This window comes from Anolis carolinensis, unplaced genomic scaffold, assembly GCF_035594765.1.
Source record: "Anolis carolinensis isolate JA03-04 unplaced genomic scaffold, rAnoCar3.1.pri scaffold_20, whole genome shotgun sequence".
Taxonomy (NCBI): domain Eukaryota; kingdom Metazoa; phylum Chordata; class Lepidosauria; order Squamata; family Dactyloidae; genus Anolis; species Anolis carolinensis.
Genome location: NW_026943830.1, coordinates 1,464,293 through 1,485,067, shown reverse-complemented (window position 1 = coordinate 1,485,067; position 20,775 = coordinate 1,464,293). Strand labels below are relative to the sequence as shown.

Below are 20,775 nucleotides of genomic sequence, written 5' to 3'. Positions count from 1 at the left end.
TTTTCCACAGACCCCACACTAATCTTGACATTTTGGGCTAAGTGGCGAATGGTTACATAGTGATTTTCCAAAATAGTGACCTCCACTTGCTGGATGATGTGTTCAATAGCAGAGTGGGGTCACCCTGAAATTGGAGCTGTTTGCACCAAAGTCCAACCACATTTGAATTGACGATGCCAGCTCTTGACTACATCATATGATGGGGAATCATCACCCTAAACCACTTTCATCTCATCAAACGTCTCCTTTGGTGTGCAGAACTTGACGACTGCTTTATGTTCCAGTGGGTCCATTATCAAACCTCACACCACTTCAGCACCTGTAAAATCAAGACCATAATCAGTTCTGGGTTGTAAATTGGCTCGTAACCTATAGAGGTTTATATCATTACACATGTGCAGTTTCAGTATCCTGTGATAAATAGAAGTAGGTCAGGTAAAATCTTTAATGAGGTATAAAAATCAAATGTTTACTAATAATAAATCAGCATTTGAATGCTTGCTAAATAGGCTACTTTTTCTTTTTTATGAAGTACAAGTGAAGCATTTCCTAAAGAGCTCTCTGTAAACACTGCACATTGTTGCTCACAGATTTGCTCAAAATGTTGGTTTCCCTTTGAATTTCTTACAAAGCAGGGCTGGGAAATCTTTGGCTCTCCAGATGTTTTGGTCTACAATTCCCACAATCTCTTACTCCTTAGAACAATTGGCTCCATTGGTGCTGCTTCTACGAGTAAAAGAATGAAACATCTGGGCACCCAAAATTTCAACACTCCAGCTATAAAGGAAGCCCATCTTTCCCAGCATTCAGCTGTGGAGGCAAACACGCCCACCGATGATTAAGCGGATGCCAAGCCTAGTGACAGCTGACAACCGTTCCTCAAAACTTCCTTCCACCGCAGCTTAAAAAAAGTGACAATTAAACCACAACTTGGTGCTGAAAAGAGAAATTGTCCAAGCAGACGCAGCAGCCATGGCAGAAGGCAAGACCGGAGGTGCTGGGCTGTTTGCAAAGCGGGTCCAAAAGCAATTCAGCCGAGCTCAAGAGAAGGTATTGGTGATGAGGCATTTTTTTCAATGTATGCGTCTTATTATTATGGTCTGGGAGGGACATGTGAACAACCAATATTTTTACTTTTCCAAAAAGGCAAAAAGGTCCCACCAGAATGAGAGACTAGGCAAAGTCAGAAGAGTAAGAGACACATTTTCTTCCTTTGCCTGGGTTGTTCCCATCCTGCTTACATGATTCCTACTTCAGCTTAAAAGGCTCCAGTCAGCCAGCATATATGACCATCCATACTGCAGAATTACAGCAGTCTAACACCACTTTAAGTGCCATGGCTTTATGCCATGGAATCCTGGGATTTGTAGTTTGTTGTGGTACCAGAGCTTTCTGACAGAGAAGGGCAAAAATCTCATAAAACTACAAATCCTAGGATTCCATAGCCATGACAGTTAAATTCATATCAAACTGCTATCTTTTTGCAGTGTGGATACAGACATAGGGAGTACAACTTACATTTGTAATTGTGGTATGTATAATCAGGGGCAAGAGGGCAGCATTTTTTGTCAACATAATTGTTAATAAAGAGAACGAACTTGTCTAAAGAAGTCGTTGTATTATCATTCTGTAAAACGATATGGAATCCAGGCAGAAGATTTCAATCACAGGTTACAACTGATCATCTTATATATTCACTGGCTTATCATCACCGTTTCTTAATGCTGTTTTGCCGTCCTCTGCTCCTCCAAATTTGCAAGATCACTCTTTTCCTGCCCAAAAAATGAATGCATTGCCTCATCTGGAAGCCTGCAAGAGTGAAAATTCACTTTTTGAATAGATCTCAGGGTCCCACGCTACCATTTACCATATTTTGTCAAAGTAACATTCCTTGTCACTCCCTTTTTGACACTCTGTTCAATCTAAGGGTCAAAACACCGGTCTATGGTCCTTCCACAGTGGCTTAACCCTGCCCTTCCCCCCAAGGCTGATGCTGAAAAAGGGAAAATAATGAAGATGGAATATGCAGTGGGTATTCAACCCTGATATATCACCATTTAGTCAGGTCACATCTTGATAACTATAGCATACCGAAAAAGGAAGGAAGTTACCATGCATTAATTTGCTGGCAATGCAATTATTTGTTGCATGCCCCCGAATGACTATTGGGCAGCAGCAGTAGAGGGGTGTGTGTGACATGGCTGGAGCATAACTCAGAGACAATTGCAGTGGCACCATAGTTAATACTGTACAAGGGGAGGTACGGTAAGCCTCCTTTTGAAGATCTTTTACCATGAAAGACCCATGGTGAGACAATCCAAAATAGTCTTATTTTAGAAGAGAGTGTCAAAAGATGAAAGGTTGAAATATACTAAGTAAGCTACTAGGGAAGAGCAGAAGACAAATGCAAACAGTGCTGTGGCTCAAGATGAAAGGATGTTCAGTTGTTGACATACTCAGATTTGGATTATCTGCATCCCTTTTGCTCCATTTGGGATTCAAAATGGCACAAGAATCCCTGAAGCAAAGGTTGTTGTGGGACATTGTGCTGGGAGAGCTTAGAGCCTGCTCAAACTCACCATGCTCCTCCAGAGTCTTAAACTTATCATATAGAGAGCCATTTAAGACATGTGAATACAGTCGTGTCTCACTTATCTAACATAAACGGGCTGGCAGAACGTTGGATAAGCAAATATGTTGGATAATAAGGAGAGATTAAGAGAAAGCCTATTAAACATCAAAATAGGTTATGATTTTACAAATTAAGCACCAAAACATCATGTTATACAACAAATTTGACAGAAAAAGTAGTTCAATACGCAGTAATGTTATGTTGTAATTACTGTATTTACAAATTTAGCACCAAAAATATCACAATATATTGAAAACATTGACTACAAAAATGCATTGGATAATCCAGAATGTTGGATAAGCAAGTGTTGGATAAGTGAGACTCTACTGTACCTAAAAAGCCTTACAGTGACCAAATATCACAGATTTCTTACAAAGGTGCGATTAAATGTATTTCCCTCAGAGCTGCTAAGGGGCAGACTGTCTGGAATTCCTTACTCCCAAAGACTATGCCCCTGTGAGGGAAATGAAATAGAAACAATAGATCACATTTTATTGCAGTGCCGCTATATCTAAAGACATGTGAATACCTAAAAAGCCTTACAGTGACCACATATTGCAGATTCTTTACAAAGGCACACTTAAACGTGTTTCCATCAGAGCTGCTAAGAGGCAGACTGTCTGGAATTCCTTACTCCCAAAAACTATGCCCCTGTGAGGGAAATGAAGTAGAAACAATAGAACAAATTTTATTGCAGTGCCACTATTACACAGTGCAATGTAGCCAACTTTTATATCTAATTGTGTCCTGCATGACCAGCCATCCCCCAAATGGGATTGTCAGATATCTATTAGAGGACAAGCGACACAGGGTCAAAATTCCTCACAGTGGCAACAAGGCTGAGAAAGAAACTAATCTTGGATAAGGGTATTACTTGAAACCATGTATATTAATCTCGGACAATGTACTTCTCCTGAGACAGGAGAATATATTAATGACTGTTTGTTTCACTGATGGGTCTACAGACTGTAATAAAACTGTATGTATGTACATGCTCAGAGGCAAAAGGAAAGTCCAGAGCTGTACAATTTATGGAGCATGAATTGTGAGAAGCACGAATCAGGGAAAGACAGATCAAGTTTTAAAAAAAAGAGAGAAGAGAACTAAATGGAAGTGTAAAGATTGCCCCACATTTTAGGCTGTTTCTCTCTCTCTTCCTCCCACACTCATTTGCCACAACGTGCCAATATAGTTTGTATGCAATTAATTTAGAGAAGAGGAGAAGGCAGAGATGTGCCTTTCCTAGTAGACCTTGACCAAAGCAAGCTACTGCACCCCCGCCTAGCTTGTGTATTCCTCTTCAGTAATAACATTTGCACTCTGGACACACTCTGGTGTTGCTTGGCCACACATGTCACATACTGCACCTGTGAAATGTTGTGCAGAGGTATCCAAGAGATTTGTATATGTGTTGTTCGCACTAATTGTCAGAACTATAAGAATCCATCTTGAAAAGTCTTGACTTGATATTTTTGTTTTCTCCTCCTATCTTTTGTTCTCTCTCAGTGTAGCATTTTAATACACCTACAGAGTTAGGATGTGGGAAACATGCAGAAAGTTACAATTTATTCTCAGCCACAAAGGAAGGTGGGTTTTTTTTTAAACTCAAATACGTGATGTGGGCTTGCCACGTTGCACAAGTGTGTGTGGAACAGGCAAAAAAGTTGTGGGAACCTCATGTCTGCCCACACTTGGGAACTGAATGCTCCAGACTAGGTCTGCAGGCAACATGACTTTGTTAGATGGCAAAATGAGGCAGGTGGCTCAGGTAGCAGATCTTTGCGCAATAAGATGATACATTGCTCTATATTGATTTTATTCTTATTTTTCTTGTACATTCTTTACTGCCATCAGACATACAAAGAAAAGTGCTTGTAGTAGTGCTTGCGATCCCGGCCATGAAAGCCTTCGACAACACGTGCTTGTTGTATTTTCTCCCCCAGAGGTCAAATAATCTACCTGGTTTTGCTCTATGAATTTGGGAAGCATAGCATTACGTCCTGTTTCACTTCAGACAGGGAAATGTCTTGGGCCAGAACAAAGAGGGGCTTTTGCTGCAATCTTCGTATCTTTTAAAAAAAAATACAAATGTTATTTCCATGCTTGATCATTGGAGCAATATACCAAAAATAATTAAAATGTCTGTGTGGAAAGCACATGGGCCCTTGTTTCTGCTATGAGCTAATGATTGTTAATGACTTGTTTGTGCTATTGCAATTTGGTGATGTCATTGTATTTTGGTAATTCATTTTCATCTGTTAAATTGATGGCGTCTAGCTAATTAAGTCAAATGGTTCAAAATGTAGTAAGCCAATGTGGTTGCTTTTCCCTCAGGTACCTCTTTACGGGCATGATAATTTCATTTGGAACATTAGCTGAATAACAACTCATCTCTATTTCAACTTTAAAGCAAATAATATGCATTCTCTTGTCCTTTCAAATGAGCCCCTGATGGCATAGCGGGTTAAACCACTGAGCTGCTGAACTTGCTGACCGAAAGATCAGTGGTTCAAATCTGGAGAGCAGGGTGAACTCCCACTTTAGCCCCAGATTCTGCCAACCTAGCAGTTCGAAAACATGCAAATGTGAGTAGATCAATAGATACTGCTCCAGCGGGAAGGTAACGGCACTCCATGCAGTCATGCCGGCCACATGACTTTGGAGCTGCCTACAGACAATGCCGACTCTTCAGCTTAGAAATGGAGATGAGCAACAACCCCCACAGTCGGACACAACTAGACGTAATGTCAGGGGAAAACCTTTACTGTCTTATCAAAGGCTACAATTATTTTCTTTTAAATTTTTTGGCATACTGAAACAAAACATTAGAAATAAAATATACTGTGCTGAATTACTACCATAATTGACTTACATAGTAAACACTTATCTTTTTTCCCAATTGACACAACTGCCTTGGTAAACTTTTGTTTGAAATGCTGCTAGTGCTCTTCTTTTTTTAATGAGGACCCATATTTTTTTTAATTAGGTTGCAATTTTTTGAATTCAGTTTCTACCTAGCCCATAGCTCTCACTCTTAGAAACATGGCCAATGGCCATGGGTCAGGAAGGGGAGCATGAGAAACACAAGGCCTTTTCAATGGTGATGTTGAGGTTTGGAGACTTCCTGTCAGTGACTGTAAAGCACAGATGGTATGGTTTTTTCCGCCCTCAAGTTACTAACCTGTTGTTGTGGAAACAACAGCAAAGCCTAGAAATGCCTTTAACACATTTTTCTTAACTTTTATATCTCCCTTTTATTTCATGTCTTGTCAGTTGTTATTAACTGTTGTCAAGTTGACTTTGACTTATGGAAACTCTCCAAATGAAAAATAATCTTTGTTGTTAACCTCCTAGATTAGATTCTGCAGACTGGAGGCTGGGACTTCCATGATGAGGTTTATCAGCATGTAATGCCTCTCTTCCTATTGTCGTAATCTTTCTTCTTCTTCTTCTTCCTCTTCCTCTTCCTCTTCCTCTTCCTAGTGCTTGTCCCAAGAATTCGTAGGGTCCGCTTTACCTATCGTTTCCACGTGGCTTTGTTTTGGGCACTCCTTAAAAAAAACAACTTTGACAAGTTGATGCAACTATTTGTACTGCATTTGGTGTGTTGCACCATCTATCACTGCAGACCATTGCCCTGTTGGTTGGTTATCCAGCCGGCACCGCTAGGAGGTGGAGTTGGGTTTTTTTCGGCCCTATTATTGTCATCTTCATCAAGTATTATTGTCTTATCATGAGTTGATATGATTAATTACATACATCCGAAGTATGATAGCTTCCATTTTGGCTTCTGGTGAAGGTATATGCTTGTCTTGTTTCTGATTAGTCCCGTGGTTAGCCAAGTTGACCAAATGAAAGGGACCATTTTACAAACCAATGCACAAAAACTTCACTAAACTGGTGACCTCTATAAGGTTTTAATACCCATAAGTTCCAGACAGCATAGCCAATGTTTGGGAAACAATCAATCATTTTCTGTGGAAATCAAAACTTCCAAACGATAATGAAGTGGAGCTGGTGTCAAGAAAATCAGAAACCTCAGAGAGAGAAAACCGCAAGGAAGGCTATCAATTTCTCATTTTGCAGATGTCTCAGCATCTGACTACTACCAAAAACAAAACACTAACTGAAATGGTCCATTGGCCTGTCCTGATAAGCCAAGTTCTACATGCTTACATTGCTAGCGTAATGTATCGCTAATTGGCTGACATTTTGGTTTCCTTTAACTTCCTGTGTGTCTGCACGGGACTATACTCCTCAAAACTCCATAAATTCAGTTATGCATTTTAATGTAGACATGTAGGCACATATCCTACTTGTTCTGCCCCCACGCTAGATATTTATTTGGAAGGTGTCTGTGATGCAGGGGAGAGATTGAATGCTACACATTTAAAGTAAAAACAACAATTTATTAAATAACAGATCTCAGGCTTCCTCTCCTCCAGAGTTTTACTGTCAGTCTTTGTGAAGGGAGTTAAAGTCCTTGAAGCACAATCATAGTTCTGACTGGATGTTACTTTAATATAGCTTCAATGGACTTCCATCCAATCTTGCCGACCAAGGGCAAGATGGATGGACGGTATCCTTGAAGTGACTGGCTTGACCTTGAAGGAACTGGGGGCGGTGACGGCCGACAGGGAGCTCTGGCGTGGACTGGTCCATGAGGTCACGAAGAGTCAGAGATGACTAAACAACTGAGCAGCAGCAGGCTTCCAATCATATCTCTGACATGGCTTTACTTTTATATAGCTTTGATGTAATTTGTATGACTTAAGTAGCTTTGGCGTGACTTGTGTGGCTTTGATGTGACATTCTATTTTGTGGCTTTTCCACCTTTCTTACTCTTCACCTTCCAATACCACACTGCCTGACTCCCCAAGGAGCTAGAAGGGAATTGTCTAAGGCTCCACCCCTGAGAGGAGTCTTAAAAGGATGGGGCGAGGGAGGTTTCAAATACAAAGAGGAAGAAGCTATCTAACTAACCCCACAAACTACACATAAAATGCTAATCCCCTCCAACTAAATAGAGGGGCTTAACAGGAGTAAACAGTGAGAAATCTTGCAGAGGCATGACACTACTAGTCAGGAAGATGTTTAGAGAATTTTTTGAGACCACACCTATTGTGTGCCAGGCTTTGGTGGTTTTAACCAATGAATTACTGTATGTTTTCTATTCATGTATAAGTCTAGACATTTCGGTAAAAAAAAAATCAACGCAAAAGACTTGGGTCAACTTATCCATGGATCAATGTAAATACTGTATCTTAGCCTCATCCCTCAGTAGAGTGGCCAAAGGCGATAGCATTATTCCGTCCTAACATCTGGACACTCCTTTGAGGAAAAGTACAAAAGAGTCCTGTTCTGCTGTCATTTTCAAAAAGTCAGAAGCAGCACTGTGGTGGAGAGAGTAGAGAGGGTTGTTGTAAGTTTGCCTAAGCTCTCACTTTTCGCTACTCTTCTCAAAGAAGGAGATGGTTCCTTTTTTCATAAAAGTCAAAACTGTGACTTTACATTTCTCAAGAAAGGAACCATCTGCATTTCTGAGCAAAGTAATAAAAGGTCAATGGTTGGTGTTGGCTGGCTCCAAGGGGACGGTGGCACTTTCCCCTCCTCACAGAATGTTCCCAGATTTTGTTTCTGTTCTTCCTGATTGTATTCTTCTTTAGTCCTGAAGGATCAAAGTGTGAGACATCTGCTCTAGAAACATGCACAGCAGTATTGTAATGCTTCTGTGAATTAAGCTCACAAAGCACTATGCAAATTTGCCCCTCTCTGCAAAAAAAATCTGTTGCTCCTGATAAATATTGAAGAAAATTCAGATAGTACTTTATTTTTCTTGTTTTTATGTTACTCTATTGAGAATAACAGATCGGGTAACATGAGGAGATAGAAACCACAAAAAGGGAGGTGCTTGAAGGCAAAGGGTATTGACTGATTTTTTAAAGGCAGCTTCCTTCCTTGATAGAGTAAATGCTAAAAACCCAAAAGTAATATTTTAAAATTCCCTTTCCCATCTGAAACTCACATTTGAAAAGCTGCAAAAGGCTAGTCTAGTCAACAAATACCATGGGGTTCCTGTGTGTTATGTAGTTCTTCGATTAGATCATGAATTTATTACTGTTTTGAAGAGATGCTCCCCAAGCGGTGAAATATCATTTTTTGTTATAGCATGTGGTTGCCTCTGTCAGGAGAGATGTGTGCTTGGAAAATTTTCCCTCTCTTTTGAACCCTAGAAGGGATGGGGTTAGTTAATGTAGCTCAGACCCAATTATTTACTATTAAGAAATGTAGTTACTATTTTTTGTAAATAAACCTTTTGTGATTTTAAAGACAAAACTCTGGATCTTTGCCTCCTAAGTTCTAAATTCTTTGCAGTCACTTGGCACTTCATGCTCCGCTTGCTGTGAGCTGAATGCTCAAACCAAAAGTATCCTGATTTTGCATATTTTTGGATGCTTTATTATTTTGGATCGTTTTCCCTAACACCCAGAAAATCGTAACAGTCTTCGCCTGTGTTTTTGCATTTAATGTGTTTTTTGTGTTGCAATCCATCATTGGAAGGTAAACATGGATTCAGTTAGCAAGTCTGATTTCTGAAGCACTTAACTCTACTTGTGGGAGGGAAACCAATTTATTATAAGGAATACACACACTCCTTGTTGTCTAGTTTGACACTCTGAAATGCAGTTTAGCCTGTAAATGCTACCATGACTTGCAGACTTGGGTGCTTTTGATTCTGTCGGGGTTCCTGTACAGCAAGAGAAGCTGGAAATCAAGTGTCCCATTGCCATCTTTCAGTGATTTTGAGAAGAGCCCCAAATGGCCACGTCCATACAGCAGGAGATACGCAGCAGCCCAGAGTATGCTGCTTGACCATTACTTTTGAATGTGTTGTCTCACTTTTCAGCTGGCCTTTACTATTACTGTAAACAAAGCTATAAAGGCAAGGAAAGTTCAGAGGAGGTTTTGCCAGTTCCTTCCTCTAAAACAGTGGTTCCCAACCTTTGGGCCTCCAGGTGTTTTGGACCTCAGCTTCCACAGTTCCTAACAACTGGTAAACTGGCTGGGATTTCTGGAAATTGAAGTCCAAAACATCTGGAGGCCCAAAGGCTGGGAACCTAAAGTATAGCCTACAGCACCTGGTATTTGTTGATGGCCTCACATCCATGTATACTAACCAGGGATTATCTTTCTTAGCTTCCAAGATCAGGTGGGATCTGGTGTCTTTGAGATAGGGCCAAGGTATTGCTTCCATTTAAAATGAACTGAAAGAGAGGAAGGACCATCTTCTCTTGAGCCCTTCCCGCCTTCATCAGTTCTAGATATGCAATCAGAAGGTAGCAAGGCTGCTATTGATGGGAACTTCATGAGGAGTCACCATGAAAAATATTCACACATGGCCCACCTCATTCTACCTGATTAAGGTGATCTCATTTCACACTAGGTAACTCTGCTACCGCCATCACCTTCCAAATGATGTCCTAGGTGTGTAGAATGTGTACAAAAAGGGGAAAATGTGCAGAGATTTCCTCTTGTGAAATAGTGGAACTCTTATTCAGGCAAGGGAGAGTAAAATTGCACACTGCTTTTTGGGTTCCCCCTCTTTAGAAGACTACCTACAGTGAGGAACCTGCTTTGCTCCAGCACTTGCCCTAGATTATTAATAACTCTCCCTCCAAATGGGATGAATGTATGAATAATATCTGGTTAAAGTTTCTGCAAAGTTCCATTTAACAGAAGAGCCTAAACATGCTTGTTTAGTCTTCTCCTGGAGATCTTGCTGCCCCATAGGCATGTATGAGCAATGATAAAGAGAAGTATTAAGGGGAAACAACAACATGGGAGAGTGGCTGACGTGGCCCTATATTTCTTCAGCTGGAGACTCAACAGCTGGAGTTATTTGATGGAAACAGAATGCCCAGCTTCTGAAACTAAAAGTTATAATTTATTGACTTGATCTTTAAGAAGGCAAAATTCTAATGCTGTTTGTTTATATTTGTTCATTTTTCTGTCTCCATAGGTTTTGCAAAAACTGGGGAAAACTGTTGAAACAAAAGATGAACAGTTTGAACAATATGCATACAACTTCCAACAGCAGCAGGTTGTTTCCCAAAGCTCTTCATATGCTCACAAATCAACCCCTTTGCAAAAGCTTTTCCTCATGTCTTCCTGAGTCTTGTTCTTACACTGCACTGTGCATTTTATAAGAATGGGACAGGAATCCTGAGTGTATTCATTTCAACAGACACACATCCAATAGGTCACCAAAAGGTTTAGAGTTATCACACCTGTTGAGAGTCTGGTTGCCAAATTGAGTGCATCACTCTCTGCATTGAGTAAAAAAGGGAGAAGAGTCAGTCTGAGATTATTCTGATTTTATAATGCTGTTTCTGCAAATTTTACGTGATTTAACAGCTTGCATACACATTTTAGTATTTGCAGTACATCAAATGGGTTGAAGATGGGTTTCTATCTATGTATCCGAAGAAGTGAATTGAAATCCATAAAAATCCATGGTTTGCTGATTATAGAAGCAGACTAAGGCCCCTTCTATAGTGCCATATAAAATCCAGTTTATCTGCTTTGAATTTGATTTTATGACAGTGTAAACTCATATAATCCAGTTCAAAGCAGATACTGTGGATTATCTGATTTAATAATTGGGATTACATGGTAGCGTAGAAGGGGCCTAACTCATTCATGTATGTTTCATATATATCTTATACACCTAATCTGAAATTAATTTTATACAACATATTTTAATGATGTTATGCATGAAACAAAGTTTGTTTACACTGAACCATCTCTGCAGTTAGGAAGCAAAAGTGTTGTTATCTCAGCCACCCATGTGGACAATTGCGGGTTTTGGAGTATTTTGGATTTTGACATTCCAGATGAGGGTTACTCAGCCAGTACATACACCAAGTGTAGTGTGCTTGGCTTGGCAATGGATTCATTTAGTCTTCTCAGCATGGAGTGAGGTGGGCAGGAGAGTCAACTCAGCCCCCTTAAAGAGACTAAGGAAAACAATACGCTGAAGTATACAAGATGACACATCTCACCCCATTATTTTCTTCTTTCTTTAATTTTCCAGCTTGAAGGTCACAAACTCTATAAGGAACTGAAGGTTTTCCTCAATGCTGTCAAAGGTATTTGCTTTGGTAACAACTCCACTAAAAATGGTGGTAACAAAGATGTTAAAGGTAGAGACAGGAGTCATTTGAAGATAACCTTCTGCATCTGAGTTCACTCAAGGATTGGAAAAATTCAGGCTAGAGAAAAACCACAAAGTACCTTTATTGGGCCAACCAAAACCACATGAAATACATAGGTAAAGGTAAAGGTTTCTCCTGACATTAAGTCCAGTCGTGTCCGACTCTGGGGGTTGGTGCTCATCGCCATTTCTAAGCCGAAGAGCCGGCATTGTCCGTAGACACCTCCAAGGTCATGTGGCTGGCATGACTTCATGGAATGCCGTTACCTTCCTGCTGGAGCGGTAGCTATTGATCTACTCACATTTGCATGTTTTCAAACTGCTAGGTTGGCAGAAGCTGGAGCTAACAGCGGGTGCTCACTCCGCTCCTGGGACCTTTCAGTCTGCAAGTTCAGCAGCTCAGCGCTTTAACACACTGAGCCACCAGAGGCTCCTGAAATACATAATGTAATCATAAAATACATTATGCAAACTTTTGAAGCTCCCCTTGCTTCTTCACCAGGCAAAGGTGTTGAAAACTACATAACCTGCGCATGTGTGCCAAGACAAGGAAGCAGCAGAGCAAGGGGGCAATGTTTTAAGAAACCCCTTTATCTCTAGTGCCTCCTTGTGGCAGATCATCATGCCTTCGCTTTCAGTAGCTTTGAAGCAGAAAATGCACAGCCAGGCCTAGATGAAGCTCTGTAGTTTCACAGTTTAATGACAACACATATTTCCTGTCTTATTTCCATGTTTACCATAGCCAGGAGGTATATATCAAGATACCATCATCAGAAACTGCTTCCAAGAAGGAAGAGTCCAGTACCATGGTTTGAAACATGGGTATGCTGTTGAGTCCTTCCAGATGTGGACTATGGCTCCTATCATCTCTCATAATGGCTGCACTAACCAAGTTGATGGGAGTTGTAGCCCGAGAATATCTAGAAGGACATAGCTGCCCATAGCTGGTTTAAAATAATCACAAAGGAACTGAGGCTCTGCTTGGACAAGGAATTTACCAAATGAAGTGGTCATCTTTAAATTCTTTATTTGCACTGTACAATTCTGAGATTGAATACTGCTGTTTTATCTACAGCGATTGCTGTATTTTATTGTATTTACCAGGGGTGCTGTGAATTTATGATGTTGTGTTTGACTGTTTATTGTCTATGTTTTGTTTTGCACTTGTTGTATTTTGTATGTCGCACCTTGAGTGTTCTGTGAGCCGCCCCAAGTCCCTCTGGGAGATAGGCAGGATATAAATAAAGTTTTATAATAATAATAATAATAATAATAATAATTATTATTATTATTATTATTATTATTATTATATTGTCGTCGTCATCATCATCATCATTTTCCTTGAATCCTATAGATGCACTTCAGCTCCAATAACTGACTCAGGGAGGATGTATGTAATCCTCCTAGCAACCTTGATTTAGCCAGCATTCATATTGTCTGACTAGGAATATTGCTTTGTTTTCCCCCAATTTTCCTCTTCTAGTGATGCATGAAACCTCCAAAAAATTGTCTGAAACTCTGCAAGAAATTTACAGTGAGGAGTGGGAAGGATATGAAGACTTGAAAGCCATAGTGCAGGTGAGCGTCACATATCTCTGTTATTGCTCTTATCAAGGGTACTTTGGGGGTGAAAATAAAACTTCAGATATATTTCAATAATTTTCACAGCAGCCCTGTAAGTTGTCCAGCATTGCCACCTCTATGTGCAAAAGGAGTTGAGTCTAAAGTAGTAAGATCTGAACCACAGCCTTTCCTGCCTCTCAATATTTCATTGCCACTGAACTACTTTGCATTTAAATAGTTTTTCTCTCTTCTTTGGTAATTACACTTCTGTGAAAGTAGAATTAGGTAAGTATACTAACATTAATGTATACGATGCTTCATTAGGATTGTTTGGGGGAGCTGGCTAATCAAAGTAAATTGCCAAATGTAATGGCAAAACTTGGGGGGGGGGGGAATGAAGACAATACCTATCAGCAAAAATTCTGCATCCCCCATGAAAATATTCTTCCATTTCCAAATTTCTAACTCTAAAATCAGGACAGTAAATAAAAAACACCACTCAGAAAACAGAGGAATTCCAGACATGAAACAATCAGGGCAACTTAACATTATTATTATTATTATTATTATTATTATTATTATTATTATTATTATTTTATTAAGACACAGCAAACAAGATAGATATGCTGGATTTCATATCACAAGTCGAACACTTCCCAAGTGTCTAGGACTGTGTGATGTATTTTCGGATGATGCGCGCAGATCCCAGCAGGGTGGCCTTTTGCAGTTGGCAGATCGTAATTTTGTCAATGTCTATTGTTTCCAAATGCTGGCTGAGATCTTTTGGCATGGCACCCAGTGTGCCGATCATCACCGGGACCACCTGCACTGGTTTCTGCCAGAGTCTTTGAAATTCAATCTCGAGGTCCTGATAGCGGCTGAGTTTTTCCTGTTGTTTTTTGTCAATGCGACTTGTCACCTGGGATGGCAACATCAATGATCCAAACCTTTTTCTTTTCCACAACTGTGATGTCTGGTGTGTTGTATTCCAGAACTTTTTCAGTCTGGATTCGGAAGTCCCACAGTATCTTTGCATGTTCATTCTCCAATACTTTTGCAGGTTTGTGATCCCACCAGTTCTTTGCTGCTGGAAGGTGGTACTTGAGGCATAAGTTCCAATGAATCATTTGGGCCACGTAGTTGTGCCTCTGTTTGTAGTCTGTCTGTGCAATTTTCTTACAGCAGCTGAGGAGATGATCAATGGTTTCGTCGGTTTCCTTGCACAGTCTGCATTTTGGGTCATCAGCTGATTTTTCGATCTTGGCCTTAATTGCATTTGTTCTGATGGCTTGCTCCTGGGCTGCAAGGATCAGGCCTTCTGTCTCCTTCTTCAGGGTCCCATTCGTGAGCCAGAGCCAGGTCTTCTCCTTATCAGCTTTTCCTTCAAGTTTGTCAAGGAACTTTCCATGCAATGTTTTGTTGTGCCAGCTGTCAGCTCTAGTTTGCAGTGCGGTTTTCTTGTGCTGGTTTTTTGTCTGCTGTGCTTTGAGGAGTTTCTGATTTTTTACTTCAATCAAAGCAGGTTCTTCACTTTGCTTTACATATTCTGCCAGGGCATGTTCTTCTTCTTTGACTGCTTGTTTTTATTATTATTATTATTATTATTATTATTATTATTATTATTATTATTATATTATTTATTACCTTTATATGACACCTATAGTGTCATCTGTCATAAAAACACAGCCAACTGTAAACAAGAAGAAAGGAAAGGGATAGTGCAAGTTGTAGCTAAGGAACAAGGGCATGGGAAGAAAGCGCTGTGCTGTATCATAATTGCAGACCATTAGACTAGACATTCTCAAAGGCTTGGCTAAACATCCAAGTCTCCAATTCCCTCTGGAAGGAGGATAAGGTGGGGGCCTGCCTAATCTCCCTGGGGAAGGCATTCCAAAGCCGGGGGACCACACCAAGAAGGCCCACTCCTTCATCCCCACCAACCAACAAAGGATTCCCCCAGGCAGGAAGAAGCCAGACTTTGAAGCTGCACGACCATTCAAAGCTAATCAAGGTGGCCAATTGAAACAGTCACACTTGTTTCAATGAAAACCTTGTACAACACAATAATATAAAACTTCAGCTAAGCATTTAGAAATGCAGCTGAAGCATGCAAAGAAAAGGAAGCAGCCAAAGGGCTGTGAACATAACAAATATAACAGGGGAATGATTTTCATTGTTCCATTCTCTACAACAGGGGTCCTCAAACTTTTAAAGCAGAGGGCCGGTCCACAATCCTTGAGGGGCCGAATTATCATTTGGGAAAAAAAACCAGAACAAATTCCTATGCACACTGCACATATCTTATTTGTAGTGCAAAACAACAACAACAATGAAAGAACAATACAATATTTAAAAATGAAAATAATTTTAACCAACATAAACTTATCAGGATTTCAATAGGAAGTGCTTCTGGCCAATGAGATAGTCAGGTTAATTAGGATTGTTGTTGTTGTTGTTGTTGTTGTGTGTCTTCAAGTCATTTCAGATTTGGGCAAGCCTAAGTCCAAAATTATTTATTTATTCATTATTTATTTACTACATTTATATCCCTCCCTTCTCACCCCGAAGGGAACTCAGAGCAGCTGTATGTACATACAATATATTATATTATTAGCATAGCACAATATTAGCATTATACTATATTGAACTATACTATACTGTAATATTATATGTAATATATAACATATAATTAATATTATTATATATTATTGTTAGTATTGTATTGTATAAAATGATAATATTATCAATATTATATGTATATACAATATATTATATTATTAAAACGGATATAAAAATATTATATTATAAATGAGGGTGGGGGGCCAGGTAAATGACCTTGGAGGGCCGCATCCGGCCCCCGGGCCTTAGTTTGGGGACCCCTGCTCTACAATGTTAGAAATTGCAAGATGAAAGGAAACATGTATTGGGAGTTAGAATTCTTATGGGGAGGGCAATGTCTAGCCCTGGCCAGCTACATCCCTGGCCTAAATATAAGAAGTAAAAGAAACACCGCACTGGAAGACCTATTACTTTGATTTTCCAGCTCTTGGAAAAGCACAGGGGTCCACACTTTTGAATGGAGCTGCAGGGGGAGGGTGATGTGCAACCTTTTACTTTGTACCCCTTTCTCCTGCCTCCTTCCTCACATCCCAGCCTGCTATTAAGTCTTCTGGGAAAAGTATGCAAGCACAATGATGGTGATTGTTAATCCATCCTCTCTTATCTCCAGCCAGAAAGGAATGACACAGCTTGAAAATGTAATCCTTAAATGCTGAGGTTCCATGCAAGGAAGGGCCGAACCTAGGGAAACAAGGGAAGCTAGTGTGCTAATGTTGCCCAAGCGCTAATGTAGGTGCATATAACTTTTGAGCAGTGTGTTGAAAAGTTTCTATGTGTCTAATCTGCAGAGCAATGACCTTTTATGGGAAGACTATGAAGAGAAACTGGCCGACCAGGCCGTCAGGACCATGGAGAATTACTTGACTCAGTTCAGTGAAATTAAGGTATGTGTGTTCAGGGGAGACAGCAAACATCCAATATCCAAAGGAATGTGATGCACTGAGAAATTCAGCTTTTCATTTAAAATGCTGTTGTGAAAAGGAGTTTTCTTCCTCCTAGATCAGGATTTTCTAGGTACAGTAGAGTCTCGCTTATCCAACGTAAACGGGCCGACAGAACGTTGGATAAGCAAATATGTTGGATAATAAGGAGAGACTAAGGAAAAGCCTATTAAACATCAAATTAGGTTATGATTTCACAAATTAATCACCAAAACACCATGTTTTACAACAAAATTTACAGAAAAAGTAGTTCAATACACATAATTACTGTATTTACGAATTTAGCACCAAAATATCACGATGTATTGAAAACATTGACTACAAAAATGCGTTGGATAATCCAGAACGTTGGATAAGCGAGTGTTGGATAAGTGAGACTCTACTGTACTTTATGTTGATGATCATTAAATAAATGTAAAGGTTTTCCCCTGACATTAAGTCTAGTCGTGTCCAACTCTAGGGGTGGTGCTCATCTCCATTTCTAAGCTGAAGAGCCAGTGTTGTCCATAGACACCTCCAAGGTCATGAGGCTGGCATGACTGCATGGAGCACCGTTACCTTTCCGCCAGAGCAGTACCTATTGATCTACTCACATTTGCATATTTTTGGCTAGATTGACAGAAGCTGGGGCTAACAGTCCACAAATTCGAACCTGCTACCTTTCAGTCAGCTGGTTCAGCAACTCAGCGGTTTAATCCACTGCACCACCAGGGGCTCCCAAGCATCATTTAGCAACATAGTACAGTAGAGTCTCACTTATCCAACATTCTGGATTATCCAACGCATTTTTGTAGTCAATGTTTTCAATACATCATGATATTTTGGTGCTAAATTCGTAAATACAGTAATTACTACGTAGCATTACTGCATATTGAACTACTTTTTCTGTCAAATTTGTTGTATAACATGATGTTATGGTGCTTAATTTGTAAAATCATAACCTAATTTGGTGTTTAATAGGCTTCTCCTTGATCTCTCCTTATTATCCAACATATTCGCTTATCCAATGTTCTGCCGGCCCATTTATGTTGGATAAGTGAGACTCTACTGTAATTCAGTTCTACTAGCAAATCTGAAATTCAACCAACCCATTCTGAGAAATACAGAAACGTACATTAATATTAATAACAAAATGAATGGAGACACAATATATCTCATGAACGCCTTTCATTCAAATTTGTAAACATGTATGATTGTAAGATCATACATTTCCAAGATTTTTGTTATTTATGAATAACATAAATATTAATGATGTTACTAATACTAATCAGCACCTTTGCTGCATCAAAATGCATACAAGTTGGCATTAGTTCACATAAGACTCAGAGGTTTCTCATTACGTTTAGGTGACATGCCTACACATAGCAAGTGACACACTAATGTGTCATGATGCACAGTTTGGAAAGTTTTGTTCTGGATCTTCTTCTTTTTTAAAAAAATGCTCACAAATTAATCCCTTTGCCAAAGCATTTCCTCATGTCTTTCTGGGTCTTCCCTGTTCTTACACCTCACTGTGTATTTATAGAACTCGAACCCTGTGTGTATTCATTTTAACATACACACATTGAGAGTCTGGTTGTCAAATTCATGCTCTTTGTATTGAGTGAAAAAAGGAGAAGAGAGTCAGACTGAACTTATTCTGGTTTTATGATGCTGTTTCTGCAATTTTACATGATTTGACAGTTTACATAGTATATATACATACATGGTTTATAGTATTTGCATTAAAGCCAGTGGATTGAAGATTGCATTCTATCAATGCATCTGAAAAAGTGTATAGAAATCCATAAAACCCTTGAAATCCATGCTTCGCTGGCTATAGAAATTGACTGAGGCCCCTTCCACACAGCTGAATAAAATCCACATTGAACTCGATTATATGTCACTGTGAATTCAATTCAAAGCAGATATTGTGGATTATCTGCCTTGATATTCTGGCTTGTATGACTGTATGGAAGGGCCCTAAAACAACTGTCTTTTGGAGAGGAAGCTTGTATTTAATTGAGCAGACCATATACAGTTGCAGAAGGTGCACAAGGGAGTAGTTGCCATCACTTTAAACTGATGAAGGCATAATTCCCAGATTTCCAGCTTTTAAAAAAGGCAAATCTTTTTTTATAGGCGGTAAACTGAAAAGCAAGATGTGTGTGGCTGCTCTCTGTCCATTTGTTTTATAAGAAACTAGCCAATTCCCACTAGAGATTGGTTGGCTATCTGTCAGGGGTGCCTTGAATGACATTTTCTTGCTTCTTGGCAGGGGGTTGAACTGGATGACCCACAAGGTCTCTTTTAACTCTATAATTTATTATTCTATATTTCAGTTCTTTTCAAGCTAATGCACTGAGCTAATTAAATGAAACCGCCTCTCTTTCATTTTTAAGTCACACCTTGCAAATAGAAAGAATCAGCAGCAGCTTTACTATTTGCTTAGTTAGTCAAAATAGTCCTGCTGCTAGTTTACTACTCTTCATTTCACAGTGAAGTCTGCTTTTGTGTGTGTGTGTGTGTCAGGAGTGACTTGAGAAACTGCAAGTCGCTTCTCGTGTAAGAGAATTGGCCATCTACAAGGACATTACCCAGGGAACGCAAGGGTGTTTTGATGTTTTCGCCATCCTTGTGGGAGGCTTTTCTCATGTCCCCGTAGGGAGCTGGAGCTGACAGAGAGAGCTCATCTGCACTCTCCCAAGGTTGGATTCAAACTGGCAACCTTCAGGTCAGCAACCTAACCTTCAAGTCATCAGTTCTGCCAGCACAAGGGTTTACCCTACTGCAGTTTGCTCGAAAATGTTTGTTCTGGTAATTTAAAAGCAAAACTCAGAAAAAGACATGCTTGAGTTTTAAACTATGTACTGGATGCATTGGTTATACAGTAGAGTCTCGCTTATCCCATAAGCAGGCCAGCAGAACATTGGATAAGCGAATATGTTAGATAATAAGAAGAGATTAAGGAGAAGCCTATTAAACATAAAATTAAGTTATGATTTTACAAATTAAGCACCAAAACATCATGTTATACAACAAATTTGGTAGAAAATGTAGTTCAATATGCACTAATGTTACATAGTAATTACTGTATTTACTAATTTAGCACCAAAACATCACAATGTATAGAAAACATTGACTACAAAAATGCGTTGGATAATCCAGAACGTTGGATAAGCAAATGTTGGATAAGTGAGACTCTACTGTATATGCTTTTAAATTGATGCTATGTGTTTTAGCTGGTTTATGTGATTTTAACTGCTGTTATACATGGTATTTTATACCATTGTTCTTCACCTTGATCCACAGGGAGAACCAGGTAAGAAAATAAATAGAGTCAGTCACCCACACTTACAGATTTGATTAAAATAAAATATTATGTCTAGGAATTTCTGAGCCCTCCAATGTGACTACAGCCAATTTCTAGATGCCTCTATGATCAAATCAAGCAGAATTTGGGCATAGCATCACACTGGAGAAGTGTTTCATCAGGGTTTTTTTTCATGTCAGGAGCGACTTGAGAAACTGCAAGTTGCTTCTGGTGTGAGAGAATTGGCCGTCTGCAAGGACATTGCATGGAGCTGGAGCTGACAGATCGAGCTCATCCATCCCCTGATTTTGCCCAGGGGACGACCAAATGTTTTACCATCCTGTGGGAGGCTTCTCTTATGTCCCTGCACGGGAAGCTGGAGCTGACAGACAGGAGCTCACCCTGCTCCCTGGATTCAGTCAGCAGCCCTGCCAGGACAAGGGCTTAACCCACTGCATGGTTGTTTACTTTCATGGAGGTCCTGTGCCCCTAACTCCAAAACGTAGAGGACCGA

At 39.8% G+C, this 20,775-nt stretch overlaps 1 protein-coding gene across 1 annotated transcript in view; it reads left to right on the top strand.

Moving 5' to 3' along the window:
- The first annotated feature begins 847 nt into the window (after window positions 1-847).
- bin2 (bridging integrator 2) overlaps window positions 848-20,775 on the top strand; it is a 39,896-nt gene continuing 19,968 nt past the window's right edge. The window contains exons 1-5 of the mRNA XM_062966446.1: window positions 848-1,050; window positions 10,653-10,733; window positions 11,727-11,781; window positions 13,330-13,424; window positions 16,817-16,912. Coding sequence (XP_062822516.1) covers window positions 973-1,050; window positions 10,653-10,733; window positions 11,727-11,781; window positions 13,330-13,424; window positions 16,817-16,912 — 405 coding nt within the window. The 5' untranslated portion in view covers window positions 848-972. The remainder of the gene's footprint in view (window positions 1,051-10,652; window positions 10,734-11,726; window positions 11,782-13,329; window positions 13,425-16,816; window positions 16,913-20,775) is intronic.